Consider the following 17,180-nt stretch of genomic DNA (forward strand, 5'->3'; position numbering starts at 1 on the left):
CGCAAAATTTCGGGCCAATGCTTTTTAAATGCATTCATTTTTTTTCGAATCCTAAGAAAACTAATAAATACTAGGGGACCAACTCGACATCGAGTTTTTTAAATGAAATTTTTATTTTGCTAGAAAAATTAAGAGATCAATACAAACAATATAAGCAGGAATATACATAACATTCATCAATAATAATGCAAATAAAAAGTGTATTAAATATCACGAAATATTTCGTCGAAAACAATGTTTTTTGTTACAATGTTATCATTTAGCAGTTAATTTTGCATGCTGATCACGAATCCGGTGTCAGATTTGCTCTATCTTGACGTTTTATGCGCGTTTCGGGTCACTTCCGGTGTCGGATCGCAACCGGAAGTACATATTTAGATTCGTCTTTACGAGACCTTTCGATCCATATATACATTGTGGGGTCTAAAACTTAAAGTAGTAAATTTTAACTTCCGGTCATCTCAAAACCGGAAGTGAATTTTTGTACCAAAAGTATATCTTTACAATCTCATACGTAATACTAATAATATTCCGAAAAAATATTTTAATTATCTAATATGGTTTTTGAGTAAAGTGGTGGACAAGAAAAGGGCTTAGCGTTTTAGTATATAAGATTTTTGAAAAATTTAAACGCAGAATGAAAGATTACATTATTACTGAGGGCCGAAAGTCTGTTAGAATAAACCAAAAGTTTCTTTTGAGTGAGATATTTAAAATTAAAAATTACATTTAATTTTCTCTTCTTTTCCCTCCTGTAACTTACCAAAATAAACATTATAGAAGTTTTCAGGGACTTTCGACACTCGATAATAACGTAACATTTTATTCTGCGTTTAAATTTTTTAAAAATACTTATAATTTTTCACAGGATTCGAAAAAAAAAAATAAAAAATATTGGCCGAAATTTTGCGCCTACGCTGTTTAATACATTTTCTAACCAAAAGACTACTTATTTCGGTTATACATACTGTAAATTGTATTAAAAATTTGGCTTGTATATACTATTTCTATATTGGTAACTTTCTTATGCCTAGTAGATTGTTAATTGGTGATTTTAGAGGTGTATTAGCTACGAGATAGAATTCACAGTTGAAATATGTAAATTTAAAGCTGCAGCTTTGAAGCATCTACATAAACATATAAAAAATACATTACATACTTTCCTAACAGCAGTCAACGGTAGAATGGGGCTTTTATTATCATGTTCTTCTTTAAAATAATGAATCAAAGAAGCTACCATCCCTTTACAACCACTTTTTAACTTCCTATGTGATATTTTGGAATTATTATCAATTAATTAATAATATTGTTAATATAGTTAATTAAATTACACTAATTTTGTTCTTAAAAGATCAGAGTTTAATTAATAGTAAATAATAAAAACAAATCTGAAGTGTCAACGCCGTAACTATCTAATAAGTGTTAATAATTTAAATCATGAATGTGTTGCTTGTGTGAGTCCATTTCAAAATGGTCCATTTCAAAATGGAAAAGTCTAATTTATTATTTCTTGTTAATAATTTATGCCAAAATTCACCTTCGTTCAGTCGCAGTTAAAGAGTGAGTCGAACAAGTGTGCTTCATAAAAACGCTTTAAAAAACGCTCTTGGCTTAAAGATTCTAAGAAGGAATCACTTACTATGACGCGGATGACGTGTATCGAGATTTATACTGGACCAACTGTATAACCTTCCTGAATATTTTACATCTTCTTTTATTATTGAAATAGTTATTTTAGTATCAACTTTCACTTTTTATTTTATATCGTAAATTTTTTCTTGAATGATCAATCATGTTATGTTCCATCATTCTATCTTCTAAATGCAATGCAAATTACAGAAAACTTTTTATAATGATTTATTTTGCACATATCCATACAGCCAGATCGATATTCACTAAAATGAAGAGTGTTCTGCGGAAGAGATTTGAGCCTTGAAATGAAACTTCGCCTGATGAGATGTTACTTACTTTCTGTGCTGTTCTACGGAATGGAGTCATGGACGTTGAAAAAGATTGATACCAAAAAATTAGAGGCATTTGAACTGTGGATATATCGCAGCATCCTGAGAATATCATGGACCGAGAGAGTCACAAATGTCGAGGTCTTAAGAAGAATGAATCAAGAAAAGGAAGTCATATTTACGATCAAAAAACGAAAACTGCAATACTTGGGACACATTAGAAGAGGCGAAAGATATGAACTGCTTCGAATAATTAAAAATAGCAGGAAAAAGGTCCATAGGAAGAAGACGAAACTCCTGGCTAAAGAATCTACGGGAATGGTATAGCTGTAGCAGCAACGAATTGTTTCGGTCAGCAGTTTTGAAAATACGTATAGCCCTGATGATCGCCAACCTTCGGAACGAAGATGGCACTTGAAGAAGAAGATTTTGCAGATGAATTAAGGAGACAAGAGTGGCCTTATTTTTAAAAAACCATTACAGTTTAAAAAACAGGGCAATAAACACTATGCTCGACTATGTTTTTGTAAACAACCCATACAAACAAACAATAATCCTAATATTAAACAAATTTTAAATACCGGTACTGGAAAATTATTGTATTTACGAGTCATAAACCGTTACGTATATATTTTCAAATGTTTACTTCCTTTGTAGTCCATTTCTATTTTCCCGTATTGTCCGATGATGAGCCTCATAGTAACTAATTTTTTTAGTGGGATAGTCCGTTCCTGTAATTTCACTTTTAATGTTCGCATTGCATTTTGCACATTTAAATTATACCCTTATAACAACATGTCAAAGATTAAGTGGGTGTATCGTAACACGTACGAAAATAATAATTAGGCAGATGAAATCGCTTTTAAACGATTCTTCTTTTTCTTTATTTACCGTTTTGCAACAAATCGATATAGAATTCCTGTTAATTGTTATCGCACTGTGTGGTCTTAAAGCACGAACTGAAGCTGCCTGCTTGCCTGCGCTTTAGTCGGAAGAGAAAAATAGCGAAACAAAAAAGACCGTGAATCTTATGATATTGAAGTTTAGTTTATCTTGCATCGGCAAAAATCGATCGAGGTATTGTACGTCTTTTTATTCTTACTTCGTAGTTATTTCGTTGAAATCGTTTTGAAGTTATCTCTAGACCGATATCTGCTGAAGAAATATTAGTTGAGGTGTAATTATCTTCATTTGGCACAAAATTAGGTCTTGCCAGCTGTTTATTAAAGAAAGTTTGAATTTTATCAATAGAGAATTGTATATGACCAAAATATTTAAAGATCCAATAAATGATTTACTAGTTCTTGTCCTTATCGCGATTATCACATCTCATCCATAGCCGCACGTAGGCCTCTTCCACTAATTTACCAGCTTTTCTATAATTCATTCTATATTCAATTTCTTTGAATATCGTGGCGTTTATATTTTATATCTGTGGGTGTCTATTCTAGAAATATTTTCATTTATTCTAGTTTTCTTTCTGTTTACTTACCACTACCTTATTTGATATCTTTGCTTTTATAATGTTGACAATAACTCTCCTAGAGACTTTATTAAAACTTTTTTTAAATCCAGCCGCTAGAGAACAAAAATGAACTTTTTTAGGCAATCTTTTTTGAAATAATTAGATTTTTACAAATTCCTTTATTGGATCTACAAGACTTATTTTCTATGCTTTTTTTTTAATTTCTTTTTCTTGCCTGTTTTCTTTAAAATACCTGTTTTACTTCGGTTTTTAGCCTCAATTGACGTTGTCTGACCATCATTTCCTCGGTGGTCCCAATGATCTTCTTCCATTTGGCGATTTGTCTCTTGCTATTCTTACTATTCTATTTTCTGTCATTCTTTCGATGTGTTGATTCCATTCCACTTTTCTTCTTTTGGTCCACGCGTTTATTTCCTCTATACCACATCTCGCTCGTATTTCCTCACTTCTTACTCTGTCTCTTAGAGTTTGGTTTGTTATTTTTCGTAAGACTTTCATTTCTGTTGTTTCCAGTAGTCTTTGTGTTTTCGCCGTATCTGCTCTTGTTTCCGCTGTGTACGTCATTATTGGTCTTATTGTTGATTTATATATCCTGGTTTTCGTTTCCGTTGTGAGGTATTTGTTTCTCCAGATTGTGTTGTTGATACATCCTGCTGCTCTGTTTGCCGTGTTCACTTGTTTTTGTACTTCTTCTTCCACTTTTCCTTAGCTTGACAGTTTTATTCCCAAGTATTCAGTTTCCATCACTTGTTCTATTATTTTGTTATTTACGACTAGTTTAGATCTTCTCGGTTCCGCTGATATCACTATCGCTTTAGTTTTCTCTGTTGAGATCTCCATGTTGTATATGAGCGCCGTATCTTCGAATTCTTTAATTCATCTTTGTAGGTCATCTTCATTTTCGGCTGTTATTAAGGCGTCATCGGCGTAGCATATTATCCTTATTTCATTTTCTCCCATTCTATGTCCTCTTCTTTTTTTAACTTTCTTTATGATTTCATCCATTATCAGATTAAATATTAATGGGCTCAGCGAATCTCCTTGTCTAATGCCAGTTTCATATTTGATAGGTTGCGATAGTTTTCCTTTACATCTTACCATAGCTATGTTATCTTTATATATATTCTCAATGGTTTTTACTAAATCCAGTGATAATCCCTTTTTCATATAATAAATGTATCGCGTCCCGAATTCTCACTCTATCAAACGCTTTCTTCAAATCTATCAGACACATATATGCTGGTTTGTTGTATTCAAGCGACTTTTTTTTTATTTGTCTTATTACAAAAACTGCATCCGTGCATGATCTTCCTGTCCGAAATCCTTGCTGTTCCTCTTGCAGAGATATTCGTTCGTTTATTTTTGTCGATATTATTCTTGTTGTCAATTTGAGTGTTGTATTTAATAGATTTATTTCTCGATAATTATTGGGGTCTTTCTTATCTCCTTTTTTTAAAAATAACACCATGATCGCTCTCCTCCATTCATCTGGTATTCTGTTCGTGGTGATTATTTTATTAATAAGAAGTTGGAGTTGTTGTACAAGATGATCACCTCCATATTTTAAGAGTTCATTTGGTATTTGATCTTCTCCTGGTGACTTTCTGTTTTTTAATTTGTTTATTCCTTCTTTCACATCGTTTTGGGAGATTTCGGTCTTTTCCTCAGTTATTATATTTGGCGTTTCTGGTAAAGGTTGTTCGTTTTGTTTTTTAAACATTTCTGTCAGGAAGGCCACCCATGTATCCTCTTGTATGTGTTCTATTTCAACTAGTTCTTTCATTTCGCGTCTTTGTTGTCTTATGAAGCGCCATATTTGTTTCTGTTGTCCATAGAAATCCATCTCTAGTCCTTTTGTGAATCTTTCCCGGTAGTCTGTTTTTGTTTTTCTTACCATTTAATGAGTTTCAGTTCTCATTCTTTTATATTCTTCATATGATTCATTCGTTTTTTCTGACTTATATTTTAGGAAAGCTTCCTTTTTTTGGTGACATTTTTGTTTAACCTCTAGTGTAAACCATGGTGTTTTCGTTGACCACTTTTTGTTTATTATTTTCGTTCCAAGTGCTTCTCGGGCAGCGAGATCGTTTAGCAGCAGCGTTAAAAAACGTATCAGCGCCCAAAAAATTACAAATCAAGTGCTGCTATCTAGCTGCACATCCTTGCTGACAAAAAATTCACTCTGTCTGGTACTTTAAATTAGGTAAAATTACTTAACAAACAACGTTTTACCGACTTTCTAGCATATTTGTTGATATTGTTGACTTGACAAAAAGGATATTGAAATATAAAAGAATCTTTCAAAAAAAGAATAATAATAATACATATTTTGCTTTGCGCATGTATTTCTTTTTCTTCTTCTGATGGCGCTAAAACCCTTTGTGCGTTTTGGCCTACTTAACAACGTTCTGACAGTTTGTCTTAGCTGGTCTGCCCTGTCGGATACCTTTCTTCGTCACTACCTGATATTCACGGTTTTAAGATCTTCCCCTACATCGTCTATCCACCTTTTATGGGGCGTTCCTCTTGTTCTATTTAATTACCATTTGCATTAGGTTATTTTCTACTTCTTTTTGTCGTTTCTCGTGAAGCATAGCGATGATGGTTAAATATCAAAACTGTATAAATAAAACTTATAACTTCGATGCTTCGTACATATTTTTCTCTTAGTATTTATTTAATTATTACTTTGAAAAAGCATCCCAAAACATAATTTTCATCAATCTGGGGTTTTGCCAGAACATTCGGAACAATATTCTAAACCCAAATCCTCATAAATTAAAAATTGACCAATTTTTGACTTGTGAGGTGTCGAAATTTAACCGTCGATAGGTATTCATGTCTATAAAATAGTAGTCAGTGTAATACTAGCAAAGTCTGCTACTCATGCCAATTTCTCAACTCGTTCGTTCGATGATTTCCTTTCCTTTGCTATACCCTTCATTTCTCTTCTTCATGTATTTAGGCAGTTTCTTCCCTAAATTCAGGCATGGTATTCAGTGCTACTATATGATATTTTTGCCCAACTCATAGAAATATTAGACAAGATAGACTGATCGTTGTAATACCAGCCTGTTCCCCAGTGCGACATAGAAAACTGACGCAAAGGATTTCTCTTTCTAATGGACCAGGTTTATCGTCCATGTAACCTTCCCATTGGTCATATAGGATAGGTGACGTTCTCGATAAATCTGGCAAATTGGAAAGATATACAGGGGCAGCTTTGCGTCAGTTTTCTTTCTCGCACTGCGGGAACGCAACTGTATTGTAGCAATCAGTATATTTGTATAATATGTCTATGGCCCCACTCCTCTCTTCCCTAGTAAGTCTTCCCCGTGCGACGGGTGATCCAATTAATTGCCATCTACAGTCACTCTACTCAATTTTTTTTCTAAATAATTCCAATTTAAGCCTAGGATGTAAATAAAATGACATTTTACTCTGTTGTAGGAGAATCGCTGAACTTTTGCGTAAAATCTTCTTATGAAATCGATCTACGTACTAAAGCCATCATACTTCTAGATTAGCAGTTCCCAACATTTTTGTTGGGAAAGCTCTAGTTTTGTATTATATTTTTACCGATCCCCAAATTCGCTGCCAATATTTTAGGATCAACAAACAGTCTACAAACCAAGAGTGTAAAAATTATATTTTTAAAATAATAAATTTCTTGCAAGAAGGGAAGGGGCTTTTCACCTCCAGAGAAATATTGTCCTATCTGGCAGATAGTTATCTTTAGGATAGACATTTTTTCATAGAATAAAATGTACCCGTCTTTTCATGTCAAAATATGGTGCGGTTACGTATCTCTAACATAAACGTAAAATGTATTTCGGAATATTTTATCACACACTATAAATCACACTAATGTTTTAATATTTTTTTTGATTATACAGTTTATGGTTTCAGGAATAAATTAAATTATGCAAAGAAAAATTTAATAAAGAATAAAAAAAATGATTATGATTATATAATGAAAAAATATTATATAAGGTTAGCTCAAACATCGTTCAACTTCAAAAAGTTTAATAATGTCTTCATTTGATCCCTCGCTAGCTAACAGAATGTTGCTGTAGATTAGGACGGTTGAATTAACTTTACAGCCACTTTCATTTGATAAAATAGTACTTCCCTAAGCCTTCTCTTCCATACATAAAAAGTTCTGTTACATCTGGTTTTTATATGGAATTCATTAAAGAAATTATCTTCATGGATTGTTTAGTGAACTCCTTAAAAATGGCTTCACTGTATAATCAAAATCTCCAAGTAGCAACCCATTTTGAAATAAAGAAAAAGAGGTAGAATACCTACTTTTATAATATTTTAATAATAACAACTATTTACAATATACTCTTAGAATATACACTTTCGGTTTAATTGATCTAAACCCCGTAAAAAAGTCTTTATCGTTACAAAAATTAAAATAGTCGATTCTGCCTCAAATATTATATTCGTGCACTAAGTTGATAAAAACCAGACATCAAATTCTTTGATTTTATTAAATCTTCTAATACCGGATCCATGTCTCTCACTTACGATAAACAACAATACGTTATATTTTTGATTTTGCGATAACCTACAACATAATATCAGCCTACAATGAACATAATTTTTCTTACAGGTAACTTCTTATTCGGTACTTTATTTGGCAAATAAATATTTTATATTTTATCTGTCAGATAAGTTTATTCATGTCAGTTGGTAGTTCAGATTCTTTCCTAGGTGTCGTAGTTACCATACCGGACAAACATTATAACTTTTCGTCCTAGCCTTTTATATAGATAGATGGTGAGGCAAATCCATTTCAATATTCTCCTTTTTCTTTCCGACTATTATAAATAGATTTATAAATAGATTTTTCGCCTTTCTTCTAAGGTCACGAAGAAGTTCCTTGTACTAATTATATATTATTAGGATTACGTTCTATAGAAATAAATTCACTACCTACATACTTACAAATATTTTCTTTTGAAAATAGCATATACTCAATAATGCCATAATAGATTTCTAACATAATCTTTTTTGTAACGTTTTACCTGAAATGGTAACTTTTATTTTTGTTTTTGTATTGACAATTTGTCAATATTGTCAAGTAAATTTGATTAATTGTTTTCTTTTTGATTACAGGTGCAAATGGCCTTCGGCGAAGAGGCCGCCAGACGTATACGCGATACCAAACGCTCGAGCTCGAGAAGGAATTCCACACGAACCACTACCTGACCCGGCGGAGACGAATCGAAATGGCGCACGCGCTCTGCCTGACGGAACGACAGATCAAAATCTGGTTCCAGAACAGGCGAATGAAGTTAAAGAAAGAAATCCAAGCCATCAAAGAGCTCAACGAACAAGAAAAGCAGGCGCAGGCGCAAAAAGCAGCGGCAGCCGCCGCCCAAGTGGTGGTGGAGCAGAATTAGTGGCTGCACGGGGAAATTTCTACGGAGGAGCAACATGTCCTGCAGGCCTAAGGTGAATATTACTATTTTTAATTACAAATTATAGTAGAATATTCACCTAACACACATAGTATACTTCTTGTACGGGTGTCAAAGCAATTAACCACTTATCCTATCGAAACATGAAGATTTTCTGATGGAGTGACGAGCACTTGTTTAGAATACGCAATGTACTTGAGATTTTCTTCTTGTATAATATAAAAAATAACTTATTTGTACATATATTGTAGAAATTGTTTTATTTAGAATAGGTTATAGCTTATGCTCAGCAGTTATGAGTCTTTTCTGTTATTTATAGCTTACGTTTCATTTGTTTTTGCTCATATTTGTTAATGTTTTATTATTAAATTTTGTATTTCCATAATCTTTCAATTACAACAGCTTCATTTTTATTTCAAAAGACGCTTTTTGTCTAGCATGTAGTTTATTGATTTTAATTAATCGATTCTTCATTTTTGTCTCTTTCTTTTTATAATTTATTAAACGTTGTCATTAATTTGGGCAGTTTTACCTTTAATTTAAAAATACTTCCCTGAAGAATGTACACTTTAAGCAATTTTTCGAATAAAATTGAAGTTCTTTATTTCTTTTTATAAGAAGTTCATTAATCTGTTAGTATTCAAATCGGTTCAGAGTTCAACTCTGAATACTTCATCAATCAGATCAGTTATTTTTTAATACAAATTTATATTTTTCTTTTTGAAAAATTATATCTTCGATCTTAATTTTGTTTCTTGACATAAATATTTCTATATGTAACAAGTGCAAAGAGTCAGAATTTCGACATGAAATTGTCCAAGGACATCAGACCGAGTTAGATAACGTGTCGATGAAGACTTTTTGCAAGAGTTGCGTAAAATATATTCTACGTTCATCCAAAAACCAAAGAATAGGAAAATAAAACACGGTATTTAATATCAAAATATTTAGTAATAATTAATAATCAGTATCGATTATTATTCAAAAATGAATTATTATGTTAGCAACTCAAACAGTGTCAGATTTACCTCAAACTTGTTATTCTATTCTTGTTAAAAGTAATTGTATAATTTGTGCAATTTTCAACATTACCGTTTCGAAGTGAATAATGACTTCTTCGATACGTAATTTTTGAGACTCTCTCTTTTGGAACCCTTTGGTTTTTACAAAAGATTAAAAAATGCTCAACATCCCTTTTATCAAATCCTGGAAATCCCAAGGTTCATTTAGAAATTTATGAATGTGTCCCGTGTTCACTATGTTTGATATTTTTTCTCCTAAATACTACGAAATTTTATTTTGTATACGCCATTAGTTTCTTATAATTTTTAATATCAACATTTTCTGTTGGGAAAAGGCAAACTCACTATGACTGTCACTCTCATTGCTCAGAGTAAAGTGAGTAACCTAACCTAATATCATTTGTTTATGTTAAAAAATATCTTCTTCTTTAGGTGCCGTCTTCTTAGCGAAGGTTGGCGATGACCTCTGCAAAGTCTTCCCTATTTTGTGCTTTCCTTATTAAACTTTGAAAGTCTAATCCTGTGCAATCTTTGATGTTGCGCAGCCAGGTCATTTGTCGTCTACCCGGGCCGCGTCTGCCTTCTATTTTCCCTTCTATAATAAGTTGAAGGAAGTTATACCTGTGGTGTCTAAATATATGTCCAAGATAAGACGTTTTACGCTTCTTGACAATTTCGTCATTCATACGCCAATTACGTTCTCTATTCATACGCCTTAAAACTTCTTCATTTCTAACGCGGTCGGTCCATGGAATTTTCAGCATACGACGAAATACCCACATCTCAAAGCTCTCTAAACGTCGTAACGTGCTGACTATTAACGTGCAAGCTTCCACGCCGTGTAATAGTACACTATTTACATAATACTTTAGTTTTTATTGCATCTTAGAATTTCTGTAATGTTATTTCATTATCTTTATTGCATTCTGGGACTGGTTAGCAGGCCCAGAGCACATAGTTCAAATGTCCGATTTTATGAGATAGATGAGATCAACTTAAGTATTTTCAACTAGACGGAAAATTCGCCATTCCGCTCTCTTGCAGGTTACACCACTGCCGAACTCACCTAACCAGGAGAGATAGATGGCGGATATTGGAAGGCGATTTCACCACTTGGATTGTATTTCCAGGAGCACTAAGACTCTTTCTTATACACTATGTTGCCTCCTGGAATAGGCGCAGGCCCGCTGCACGCATTCTGCAGCATCATCTTCGCAGCGGGCGGGATTCGAAGCACAGAGAACCCAAAACACCTGGACCCTATACCCATCAAGGAATCTGTATCAACATAAATGGAAAACGTAGATTTCTCGGGATGTGAAGTCCGGAGATTCCGAACACTAAAGACCCGATAAGCCTAGTTTGGGTAGAGCAGGGCACATAAAGGATCTGGGTCAGAAAGGACAGAACCAATGCACCTGCGAGTCCGTCTTTAATGTGGACGTACAGACGTTATGTGGAATGAAAGCTGAGTAGTCCCACATGAGCTCATCTCGGAGACTAATAAAGCAACTCGTTGATCAGTGTGACTTGTGGACTCGTCTCGCGTCTATTGCCCCCCCCCCCCCCACCCACACCGACTACCGACACCTCAAAAGATGGCTACGTTAGTCTAGTTCGCACTCTGTGATCGCTACCGACGACTGGTAGGAACCAACACCCTAGCGAGATGTTCCATTCCAGATCTTTTTCCTATTAAATATATTCTAGTCGTTTCTTTTCTACTTATTCTAAGGTTTTGGCCGTTTCCATGCTTCTTTTTGATCTTGTTGACCCTATATATTTGTTGAGCTCTTCGTATTTACTTTTCCAGGAGGTATTTTTTTGCTTTAGCCACTAGGTTTTTTACTTTCTTCTTTAATCTAGCTCTAGAATATGCTTGTCTATCATCCGGGTAATTTGTTTGCAGCCACGGTTGATATGCTTGTTCCTTGTTGTGTACTGCATTATCGATCTCATTCGTCTGCCACAATGAACTTTCTAGAACTGCTGTTGCATTATCAAATCGTAGTAGAGATCAGCGTATGTTTTAGGGTAGTTAAGTTCGTGTTTAGAATTTCCAATTATAGTTATTAATAATTTATTTAATAAAATGCATTTTGTAATCTAGCTTGTAATAAATATGACGCCGATTTGAATGTTTTAATTTCAACAAAACGAGAAATGAGTGCAATAAAATTATTATTACATCAGTGCAATAAGAAAACAGTTTTTTTACTAAACATAGTTCAATAAACTTTTGATTTTTGTAAGAACGTAGAAAAAATATGTTAAGAACAAAATATTCCTCTTTTTTATCGTCTTATAATTCAATTCTTGAACTGTATATCTCGATGATAAAATAAACTCTTTTCTTGTGCCCCATATATATATCTTTAATATTTATCTGATCTTTTAATGAATTTTTCTTGGTCTGCTGATTCTGAATCCATATTGGGCTATTTGTTCGGTCCCAGCATTCTTGTTTCTTTAGAATCACTTCTATAATATTAGATTCGTTAAATGTATATTTTTATCTAAAAATATTTTTAAATGTCAATCGAATGAAGCTTTTCTGAACCAGTTTGTTAAATTATTGTATTATATTACTTAAGTTGTGAACATAGGATAAAATTCCGTTTTTATGCCATTTCATAATTTAAATATGCTTTAAAATAAGACTCAGCTATTATTATATACAGTAATAAATACAGTAAAACTCAATTTTGTACAAATTAAAAATTATGATTACCTGAGATTAGTACGTCGTAGAAAAACTTTTTGTAAAACTCGTGTGTAAACAGCTTTAGTTAAACTTTAATTAGAATGTACACGGTACAGTTTTGAATAATTAGTATTGTTTGTAAATAACGTTTAACGTTTTGTTTGTACTATTATTTCGTTTTTTTAATAAAGATAAATGATTTTTTATAAAACACTGTTTTTAATTTTCGATTGGAAAATATTTCTATGGTTCAATTTGGTTCGTGTTGGGATCAGAATACAAGATTACAATAAAATGAGCAAAACAAACCAGGATTTGCAAAAGAACTTCAAAAGTTTGTGTTGGACAAATAGATAGATCCATTTTAAAACGCAGGTTAGAGGAAAAATCTTCGAGAACCAATATTAGTCTTCACAATAGGCGCCTGATTGTTGAGAAAATAAACATTAGGTATATAATTATTTTAAAATTAAATTATATATATATATATATATATATATATATATATATATATATATATATATATATATATATATATATATATATATATATATATGTATACTGCGCGTCAGAGAAAAGGGGACAACTACAAAATTGAGGAAATTTTTTTATTCATTTCGTCGGTTTTTTAAAATTTATTTTATGTAAATTAAAATAAATTGATTATAACGTGCACTATTGAGCTATACTAAATCTGTAAAAAGAATAAACAATTTATTAAACCATAGAACTCTCAAAACTCATTATTTACAAATCAACGAAGCTTCACGAAAATGATTGTTTTGAGAACTGTATAGAGTGTTCAAAGAGTTTTAGAGATATCTGTTTAAAGTAAATTTCTTTAAAAGAAATATATCAAGTCTGTTCAGATTGTTACATTGCTGAAAACGGAGAAAGTCAAGGGATGTGGCATGACAATTTTCTCATCAACAGTCGGAGAAGATCGCGTTCTCACTATTGCTGTATTACTAGACTGAACACAAACTGCTAGAATGCTTTAAAATCATCTTCAGCAAGCTCAAGGTCCAGCAGTCAGCGTTTCTACTGTTCGACGAAGATTAAGAGGACATAGTTTGATAGCTTGAAGTGCACCAACGGGGCCATTACATACTGCTGCTCACAATGATGAGTTAAGAATATCAATTTATGGAAAAGATGGTCGAAATAAGATCAATAGATGGGCTGAAGAACGTTATGCCACAATCGGTCACACCAGACTGCTTTTGGTGGTGGCTCAGTAATGTTTTGGGCAAAGATTTTTTTCAGTTACACACGGATCTCGTTCTTATTGAGACAGGAGCATTAATAGCACACATACACATATCGGAGATCCTAAAATGGTTTTCTGCTAGTGTAAGATAGTAAGAGACAACACGCACTAAGGATTCTAACATAGTATCTTGGTTGGTATTCTATAAATGGACTGGCCTGTCGAAAGCCCTGACCTTTATCCTATTAAGCATACATGGAGCCTGATCAAAAGATGTGTTAGAAATCGCAGACCTGCTCCAACAACATATAAAGAGCTTCGAATGGCTCCCATTTACGAATGGACCGCATTTCCCCAAGGAACATGCCTAATCTTGACTCTACAATCCCATTCTTGATATAACTAACTGAAATGGTACATCTAAATTTTCAATACGTTTACTATTTTCTCAATTTTTTCCTTGTTTTCCAGTTGTTACTCAATAATATCGGGTTCTGTGCTACAAGAGTAAATGACTCAATACATAATAGATTTAATGTGATAAAAATACGAAAAAATTAAAAGATAAAACATTTCTTATATTTTGTATGTGGCCCGTTTTCTCTGACACGCAAGAGGGACAATTATTTTACTCTTTGAACCTTTCTGACTGGTGACTACTGTTTCTCATTTTTATTTATTTGCATATATTCCTTGTTGTCCTTATATCTACTAGGTAGATGGTACATCTTACAAATTCTATTTTATTAGGTGTGTTTCCTTAAAGAAATAATTTCTTAATGCAGTTTTCTCCTGATTGTTACTGTGCATTTCAGATAATGACGATCCGCAAGAAACTTCTTAGTTTATTTACAGCTAGCTATATGAATGTTAAGTGGTGGTTAGCCATTTTTTTAGTGTGCATTCTTCCTCTATCTCTATTTCTTTACAGAGTTTTTCCTAATTAATGAGTTGCAATAGACTGTATTCCTATTGGTTTCTCTTAACATGAACCAAATATTGCAGTTTTGGCTTTTGTTTCTTCATGATTGATGGATTGTAGATGGTAATCGTCTTCTATTCGGTAATTTCGGTCACCTAATATGTCACACACCTCTCTGCATTAAACTGTTTCATTGCTACCACTTTGAGGCGTTATTACATGCCGCCATGTATGATTTTTCTCCACCGTCGTATTCTATTCGTTAAATCCTACCATTTGAGATGCCGTATGTACGCTGATTGGACCAATAAGAGCGAAAATACGTAACTAATGCCCTTTTGGCATGCTGCTGTATTTAATTTTTATGTTATCATTGTATTCTATTCTATGGCGGATTAATAGCTCTTCGGAAGGTTGTCACTTCATCTTTTGCTCGAAACTTCTTCTGCCGATTGGTGACTTATCTCTGGTGACTCTATTTTGACGACACGGGTCTTCCCCAATCTGCTTATGTGGTTATTCCGTCATTCATTACTATTTTGTGTCCATTCATTTATACACTGTAGGTTACATTTTCTTTTCATGTCTTCACTTCTCTTTCGATCTCGCAGCGTATTTTCCGTAATTCTTCATCTCTGCCGTTTCCAGTAACCTTTGTGTTGTGGCTGTGTCGGGTCTTGTTTCTGAGGCATATGATACTGTTGGTCTTACACTGGCTTTATAAATTATTAAGGCATCCTGCCAGTCTATTTGCTTTTTGTAGTTGATCTCTCACTTCTTTGTCCAAGTCTCCATAGCTGGACAGTGTAATTCCAAGATATTTTATTTTAATTACTTGTTCAATACTGATGCCATCAATTTCTATATTATATATATATATATATATATATATATATATATATATATATATATATATATATATATCTGGTTGGTTCTTTGCTGATTACTATGGTTTTAGTTTTCTGAGATGAGATTGCCATATTAAATTCTTTTGCACTTATGTTACATCTGTGGACCAGTCTTTGCAGACTATCTTGATCTTGGGCCAAGTATTTCAACCTTGGGTTAAAATATTTTATGAACATTCTACCGAACACTTTCCCCCAACACAACAATTTGAAAGTAGTAAATTTTTAACAGATTCCGGAATACATACCAAATATCCATTCTACAGCTTGATCTTGGAAGACAAAGTATGATTTTTTCATTTGTCTTGATTTTAACTAGTTTTCACTATTGTATTTAATATATCTATAAATATAAAGTATGTTTTACGATAAATAGATTTTCCAAGTATACTATTCGGCTCTATCTCTTTTGTACTTGATACGATAAAAAGTGGCTGTTATCTTTTTTTTCTAATTCCCTACAATCGTAAAGATAAGTGTCGTAAATACCAGAAAAAATTACCTTCTTAAAAAACGGGAATAAAAAGAAAATTAAGATAATTTTATTTGCATTCGGGTATTTGTAGTGCCTCTGAATTTATAAACGGAATTCGGGTTGGTGGTGAGAAAATCCCCTTCTCGTAATTACTTGGTGTGAGAAATGGGGATAGGATTGCATTCTGGCAAGACTTCCGGAAGAGGATAACACCCCTAGAACTTCATAATTGATCAATTTAATTGCTTTTCTTACGCCAGCGCTGTTATTCATTTTGGGAGGTGGACGGAATAGCAATGAGTCACTTATCCGGCGTGTACTTCAGACAATTATTTGTGAATACGTGAAAGAATCGTGTTGTCTTGTAAATTAAGATCGTCGTAAAGTATTTCTTTTAAAAGAAATCATTAAGTTGTTAACATCATAATCGCTTAGGATGGATTAGTTAACAATAAATTTGAAATTGCTATAGCGTAGTACCTCCAATAATGTTGTCCTTTAACAAATATGTAACTAATTGAAATATCAGACAAATAAACTAATAATGTTCCAACTGAATCATAGTTTTTGTTTATTGTTTAAAGCAGATTCTTTGGATGCTGTTACAAAAAAATAAATTTTTAGTCAGGAACAGTTTGAAGCTGAAAAGAAAACAGTTTCCTCAAGGTTTAAATGGTTAGCAAATACACTGTGTAACTACTTATTTGAATTTTAATATACTGTATTCACTAAACTTATTCCCAACTGAAATTTTACTAATTAATTTTAAATGCTGTCAACAGCCTGGATCTTACTATTTGTGATTTGAGAAACTTCCAGTTTCTTGGTTAATAGGAAGTAGTTGCTTTTCAGCAAACACTTATTACTATAAGGTTACTAATTTTTATTTGCTTTTCGATATCTTATTTAATTTTTTATTTATTTTTAAATTTAATATTTTTTCGATCCTGTTGAATCCCACTTACCATGATGGGTATTTTTCTTTTCTCTTGGCATTACTGGATTGCCTTGTATTAATTTGTATGAAAGTCTTCCGATTTAAGTTTTTCTGACCTTTTTT

At 32.8% G+C, this 17,180-nt stretch overlaps 1 protein-coding gene across 3 annotated transcripts in view; it reads left to right on the forward strand.

Annotated features, from left to right (window-relative positions):
• LOC140434370 (homeotic protein ultrabithorax-like) overlaps positions 1-17,180 on the forward strand; it is a 725,804-nt gene that overhangs the window by 514,038 nt on the left and 194,586 nt on the right. For 2 of the 3 annotated variants that reach the window (XM_072522555.1, XM_072522557.1), the window contains one exon: positions 8,575-12,804. In XM_072522555.1, the coding sequence (XP_072378656.1) occupies positions 8,575-8,861 (287 nt within the window). In that variant the 3' untranslated portion in view covers positions 8,862-12,804. Of the gene's footprint in view, positions 1-8,574; positions 12,805-17,180 lie in introns of those variants that run through there. The other variant, XR_011950051.1, reaches the window with a different exon arrangement.

This window comes from Diabrotica undecimpunctata, chromosome 2 (genome assembly GCF_040954645.1).
Source record: "Diabrotica undecimpunctata isolate CICGRU chromosome 2, icDiaUnde3, whole genome shotgun sequence".
NCBI lineage: Eukaryota > Metazoa > Arthropoda > Insecta > Coleoptera > Chrysomelidae > Diabrotica > Diabrotica undecimpunctata.